Genomic DNA, 7,712 nt, shown 5'->3' with positions numbered 1-7,712 from the left:
GGAGACTCATCAGAGCAGCAACGTTTCTCCAATCTTCTATTGTCCAGTTTTGGTGAGTCTGTGTGAATTGTAGCCTCAGTTTCCTGTTCTTAGCTGACAGGAGCGGCACCCGGTGTGCTCTTCTGCTGCTGTAGCCCATCCGCCTCAAGGTTGGACGTGTTGTGTGTTCAGAGATGCTCTTCTGCAGAGCTCGGTTGTAGCGAGTGCTTATTTGAGTTACTGTTGCCTTTCTATCAGCTAGAACCAGTCTGGCCATTCTCCTCTGGCCTCATCAACATAGCATTTGCACACACAGAACTGCCGCTCACTGGATATTTCCTCTTTGTCGGAGCATTCTCTGTAAAGCCTAGAGATGGTTGAGCTTGAAAATCCCAGTAGATCAGCAGTTTCTGAAATACTCAGAGCAGCCCGTCTGGCAGCAACAACCCTGCCACGCTCAAAGTCTCTTAAATCCCCTTTCTTCTACATTCTGATGCTCGCTTTGACCTGCAGCAGATCGTCTTGACCATGTCTACATGCCGAAATGCAGTGAGCTGCTGCCTTGTGATTGGCTGATTAGAAATCTGCGTTAATGAGCAGTTGGACAGGTGTACCTAATAAAGTGGCCGGTAATTGTATATTCTATTTATTTAAAGTTACACACTATACTATGCTGTTCCAGTGCCTGGATGGTTATTTGCTACAGTATATTTAGCTTTCAAGACTTGATAAAATAATTATATTTTTGTCCCATCATAATATTTTTTTCTAGATCAAATGTGGGTTTTATATATAGATAAATAATAATTAGAAATAAAACACACACACACACACATACATATATGCAATTCATATACTAGACTTGCAGAGTATGTCCTTTTAAAACAATATTTTGCAAAGAAGAATAAAAAAAAGTTTCAAATAAGACAAAGGACAATGAGCTGACTATGTCTGACTAAGTGTGTGTGTGTGTGTGTGTGTGTTTTGATCAGCCTGCGGCTCGTGTGGAAAACACCATGTTCACTCTTGTCTGCTTTTGGAGGAATAATTTATATCTCAGCAGATGAATGTTTTGTTCTTGTTTGGAGCATCTTGATCACCTCCAACCACTATTTAATATATCAAAGGTCTCGTGAGGTGCTTAAAAATGCGCATTTAGTGTTTGATGTTGATCTCAAACACGAAGAGAGGGAGGGCAGATAGTAGCTCCTCCCCTTTTTTAAGTGATTATTCATGTATTCAATCATTTTTCTTTGGCTTAGTTCCTTTCTTTATCAGTGGTCGCCACAGTGGAATGAACCACCAACTATTCCAGCATATGTTTTACACAGCGGATGCCCTTCCAGCTGCAACCCAGTACTGTGAAACACCCACACACACACACACACACACACACACACACACACACACACACACACACACACACTCATACACTAGGGCCAATTTAGTTGATCAATTCCCCTATAGTGCAAGTGACTGTGGGGAAAACCGGAGCAGCCAGTGGAAACCCATGCCAACACGGGGAGAACATGCAAACTCCAACTGACCCAAGTGTGATTATAACAAATATAATAAATTGGTGGCAAAGCAGCAGGGGTGGATTAGATTCACTCTGTGTATCTTAGGTCTCTGGATGTTGTGGGTCTTGGCTGACACGTCTCTACAATGTTGAATGGAGATCAGGGACAGTACCTCTGGACTGGGCATCTGGGGTGGTGGTTCCCATTTTTAAGAAAGGGGACTGGAGGGTGTACTTCAACTATAGGGGGAAGTCTATGCCAGGGTACTGGAGAGGAGGATCTGGCCGATGGTGAAACCTAGGATCCAGGAGGAACAATGCGGTTTTTGTGCAGGCTGTGGCACACTGGACCAGCTCCATACTCTCACCAGGGTGCTCAAGGGTTGATGGGAGTATGCCCAAGCAGTCCACGTGTTTTGTGGACTTGGAGAAGGCATTCAACAGTGTCCCTCATGGCATTCTGTGGAGGGTGCTGTGGGCGTATGGGGTCAGAGGCGCTCTGTTAAGGGTCGTCTTGTCCTTGTATGAACAGAGTAAGATTTTGGTTCGCATTGCCGGCAATAAGTCAGACTTGTTTCCAGTGCATGTTGGACTCCGGCAGGGCTGCCCTTTGTCACCAATTCTGTTCACCATTTTAATGGACAGAATTTCAAAGTGAAGCCTAGGGCTGGAGAGGGTCCGGTTCGGGGACCACAGGATTTCATCTCTGTTATTCGCAGACGATGTTGTTCTATTGGCTTCATCAAACATGGACCTTCAGAATGCACTGGGGAGGTTTGCTGCCGAGTGTTACGTGGCTGGGATGTGAATCAGCACCTCCAAATCCGAGGCCATGGTGCTCCACGGGAAAAAGGTGGTTTGCCATCTCCAGGTTGGAGGAAAGTCCTTACCCCAGGTGGCCAAGTATCTTTTTGGTTTTGTTCACGAGTGAGGGAAGGATGGAGCGTCGGATGGATTGGTGCAGTGGCAGCAGTAATGCGGTCAGTGTATCGGTCTGTTGTGGTGCAGAAGGAGCTGAGCCGAAAGGCAAAGCTCTCGATTTACTAGTCAGTCTACGTTCCTACTCTCACCTATGCTCATGAGCTTTGGGTCATGACTGAAAGGACAAGATCTCGGATACAAGTTAAGTTTCCTTCGTAGGGTGGCAGGATGCACCCCCATGGATAGGGTGAGGAGCTCTGACACCCGGGAGGAGCTCAGAGTAGAGCCGCTGCTCCTCCACATCTAGAGAAGTCAGCTGTGGTGGCTCGGGCATCTGTTTCCTAGGCATGTCCCACCAGGAGGAGGCCTCGGGGAAGACCCAGGACACGCTGGAGGGACTATGTCTTTCGGCTGGTCTGGGAACGCCTCGGAGGAGCTGGAGGAAGTGTCTGGGGAGAGGGAAGTCTGGAGTTCTCTCCTAACACTGCTGCCCCCACAATCCGACCCCAGATAAAATAATGACGATGATGATGAGATTGGTTTTTGCCATTAGAAGCTGACTGTATTCACACAATGCTGACACACAACTGTGTTTCAAGAGTTCACACTTAGATCCGCCTGCCGGCAGCTAGCTCTCTGCAACTCTCACTTGGTCTGGTACTGAAGCTAAGCAGGGCTGTGCCCGGTCAGTACCTGGATGGTAGACCACAAGGGAAAGGTAGGTTGCTGCCGGAAGTAGTGTTAATGAGGGCAGCAGGGGGCGCCCAACCTGTGGTTTGTGCGAGTCCTAATGCCCCAGTATAGAGACGGGGACTCTATACTGCTCAGTGAGTGCCGTCTTTCGGATGAGACATTAAACCGAGGTCCTATTAAAAATCCCAGGATGACCTTTGAAAAAGAGTAGGGGTTTAACCCCGGCATCCGGTCCAAATCTTCCCACTGGTCTCTGTCCATCATGGCCTCCTAACATTCCCATATCATAATCGGCTTCATCACTCTGTCTCCTCTCCTCCAATCAGTTGGTGTGTGGTGTGGCGCGAAATGGTTGCCGTCGCCTCATCCAGGTGGATGCTGCACACTGCTGCTGTTTGAGGAGATTCCCCCCTATGTGTAAAGTGCTTTGAGTGCCCAGAAAAGCGCTATATAAATGTGAGGATTATTATTATTATTATTAGATAATGCTTGACATTATTAGCAGGTTTGGCATGCTGTCCCGTGAGAGAAAGGACATAAATGAGCCCAACACTCCCATCTGGTCAATGAGCATTTAAAGCAGGGGTCACCAATCCTCTGTCCCTGCAGGTTTTAGCTCCAACTTGCCTCAACACACCTGCCTGCTTGTTTCAAGTATACCAAGTAACACCTTGATTAGCTTGTTCAGGTGTGTTTGATTAGGGTTATAGCTGAAATCTGCAGGACACCGGCCCTCCAGGAACAAGTTTGGTGACCCCTGATTTAAAGGGAAATGAGATCAGGTAGTTCTCGAGAGCTCCCCGGATTCATTTAGACCTCTTCCTTGATTAATGAAGACAGCTCTGTAGGAAAAGGCTGCCAACCACACCGGCGCATACTCACTTAGAGAAGCTCAGTGTTAATGTTTGTGTGACTCTTACTATTGTTTAATTTAATTGTGTATCATGTCTTTATACTGTGGGAGGAAACCTGAGTACCTGGGAGAAACCCATGTAAACTCTGGGAGAACATACAAACTCCATACAGAAATGCCGACTGGCCCAGCTAGGACTTGAACCAGCGACCTTCTTGCTGTGAGGCAGCAGTGCTTGCCACTCAGCCGCCATGTCTCCTAGAGACATGTATCCTAGAAATGAGGAGGAGGGAGAAGGGTGGATGGGGGTTCTTCCCAAGTGAAGATAGAGAGAAAAGTTAGGCTGGGTTTTTACTTTAGATTTGGAATAATCCGACTGGCTTGCTGATGATTATTGATAGGGACCAGCTGCGGTCAATCATAACACGTTCTCCTCTTGGAATTAGTTTGGGAAACTTCACTAAACCCCTTATAAAAGTCATTTACTGCATAATAGGAGCTCTTTAGGCATATCTATAATCTAGTGCCTCCAAAACAGGGACAAGATTTTCAAGTAGAAGAGGTAAACCTGATATAAACATCTAAATCTTTCAGTTTGCCTCTTTAAATGGATCAGAGATTGTTTTTGTCATCTCATACTTCAGTTTCTCATCAAATCTTCTGACTAATCAAAAGCTCTCTAGTGTCTGACATGCCCCGCCCCCTTCTTCTCATTGGCTTTCCATTTGATGCTCTTGAGCTCAACCACTCTCACTGACAGAGCTGTGAGAAAACAACAACACACTATTGGAGCTAGGAGCTACTCTACGCCCCGCCCTCTCTTCATGTTTCATTTGAGATTACGTCAAACATCCAATAAATATAATGCACATTTCAAAGCACTTCACAGGAGCTTTATTAACAAGTGCAGACGGAGAGCAGGCGAGAGCGGGATCAGCAAAGGTCAAAACTGGACATGTTTGATTCCCAACAGAAGCCAAAGGTCAGAAATCAAGAGTCCAGAGGCGTCTCAACATTAATCATAATGAGAGAAACAGAAGCAGAGAGAAAGAGCAGTCAACGAGAAGAGGAGTGTGTGTGTGTGTCCTGTCACGCATTCAGAACGCAAACACACACTCCTGTCACATGAAAGATGACGCTTCGAGACCTTTTCACAAAAACAGCAACACATCACTGCTCAAAACCGGCACTTTCCCACTATTTTCTGCTCCAGCAGGTGAGAAATGTGCACCTGGGATTTCTCAGAAGAATTCAGACATGTGCTGATATTCAATTATTCAATATATTCATATCAGTATTGTTCATGATCATTACCATCATATAATTAAATAATTCAATATATCAATATCACTATTGTGCATGTTTATTATCATAATATATTTCAATATTTTAATATCAGTATTGTGCATGTTTATTATCACAATATAATTAAATAATTTAATACATTGATATCGGTGTTGTGCATATTTATTATTCTGATATATTTTAATAATTCAATACATCGATATCAGTATAATGCATGTTTATTATCACAATATAATTTAATAGTTCAATACATCGATTTCGGTATTGTGCATGTTTATTATCACAAATAATTTAATAATTCAATACATCGATATCGGTGTCGCGCATATTTATTATTCTGATATATTTTAATGATTCAATACATCGATATCAGTATAATGCATGTTTATTATCACGATATAATTTAATAATTCAGTACATCGATATCGGTGTCGCGCATGTTTATTATCACGATATAATTTAATAATTCAGTACATCGATATCGGTGTCGCGCATGTTTATTATCACGATATATATTTTAATAATACAATACATCGATATCGGTGTCGCGCATGTTTATTATCACGATATAATTTAATAATTCAATAAATCAATATCGGTGTCGCGCATGTTTATTATCACGATATAATTTAATAATTCAATAAATCAATATTGGTATCGCGCATGTTTATTATCACGATATAATTTCATAATTCAATACATCTATATTGGTGTCGCACATGTTTATTAACACGATATATTTGAATAATTCAATACATCGATATCGGTATCGCGCATGTTTATTATCATAATATAATTTTATAATTCAATACATCGATATCAGTTTTGCACGTTTATTATCATGATATATTTTAATATTTCAATACATCGATATCAGTATCAGGCATGTTTATTATCATGATATAATTTAATAATTCAATACATCGATATCAGTTTCGTGCATGTTTATTAACATGATATATTTTAATATTTCAATACAACGATATCAGTATCAGGCATGTTTATTATCATGATATAATTTAATATTTCAATACATCGATATCAGTTTCGAGCATGTTTATTAACATGATATATTTTAATATTTCAATACAACGATACCAGTATCAGGCATGTTTATTATCATGATATATTTTAATATTTCAATACATCGATATCAGTTTTGAGCATGTTTATTATCATTATATATTTTAATATTTCAATACATCGATATCAGTTTCGTGCATGTTTATTATCATGATATATTTTAATATTTCAATACATCGATATCAGTTTTGCACATGTTTATTATCAGGATATATTTTAATATTTCAATACATCGATATCAGTTTCGAGCATGTTTATTAACATGATATATTTTAATATTTCAATACAACGATATCAATGTCAGGCATGTTTATTATCATGATATAATTTAATAATTCAATACATCGATATCAGTTTCGCGCATGTTTATTATCATAATATATTTTAATATTTCAATACATCCATATCGGTGTCGCGCATGTTTATTATCATGCTATAATGAATATGTTGAACATGCTTTATATGATATCATTGTGCACTACTGCACTTCTTGTTTTAAACCTTCATGAGTTTCTTTTTTCTGTTGAACCCTAAAGAAGATACTTTGAAGAATGCTGAATACCAGTAACCATTGACTTCCATAGTTTTTGTTTTTCCTATTGAAGTCAATGGTTACCGGTTTCCCTAATAACAGGATTCATTTTACTTTCCTGAATCACTTCACAAAAGGCTCTTTCTCATACTGTTCTGTTGAAAAGCAGAAACTGATCACGTAATGAGGGTCCGCAGAGCCTGTCAGACAGTCTGTGTGTGTGTGTGTGTGTGTGTGTGTGCTCTTGTTTGTATGCATGTTGTTTTGTCGTTTATGATATTCTGATGATCTTAATTTACGCTAACTACATTTAAATGTATTCTCTCTCTCTCTCTGCACAGTTGGTGGCCGTCACCACAGACTATAAGTGTCTGAAGAAGGAAGGACCTGACTTTTAAAAGACCTCCGAGGACACACACACACACACGCACGCACGCACGCTCGCACGCACGCACGCACGCACGCACACACACACACACACACACACACACACACAAAGAGACACACGCATATACACAAACATGTACACAAACACATGCACAGGGACACACACGTGCACAAACATACAGAGACACAAAACAAACACTCGCACAAACAGGAAGACACATAAACATGCATACACACACACACATTCACACACATGCATACACGCACACCCACACAACATGCATGCACTTGCAAACACAGGCACGCACACACACATATTGAGACACATAAACAGACACATTCACACACACACACACACACAGACACATTCACACACACACATGCATACACGCACACCCACACAACATGCATGTATGCATGCACTTGCAAACACAGGCACC

At 41.5% G+C, this 7,712-nt stretch overlaps 1 protein-coding gene across 1 annotated transcript in view; it reads left to right on the top strand.

The window, feature by feature from the left end:
- The window catches only part of coxfa4l2 (cytochrome c oxidase hypoxia associated subunit FA4L2), a 15,324-nt gene extending 7,933 nt beyond the window's left edge, over positions 1-7,391 (top strand). Inside the window, exon 4 of the mRNA XM_087258308.1 lies at positions 7,227-7,391. Within this exon, the coding sequence (XP_087114434.1) occupies positions 7,227-7,283 (57 nt within the window). The 3' untranslated portion in view covers positions 7,284-7,391. The remainder of the gene's footprint in view (positions 1-7,226) is intronic.
- Positions 7,392-7,712: the final 321 nt, after the last annotated feature.

This window comes from Danio rerio, chromosome 6 (assembly GCF_052040795.2).
Source record: "Danio rerio strain M-AB ecotype USA chromosome 6, GRCz13ab, whole genome shotgun sequence".
Lineage (NCBI taxonomy): Eukaryota > Metazoa > Chordata > Actinopteri > Cypriniformes > Danionidae > Danio > Danio rerio.
Note: the sequence above shows the minus strand (reverse complement) of the source record. Positions and strands in the feature narration are given on the sequence as shown.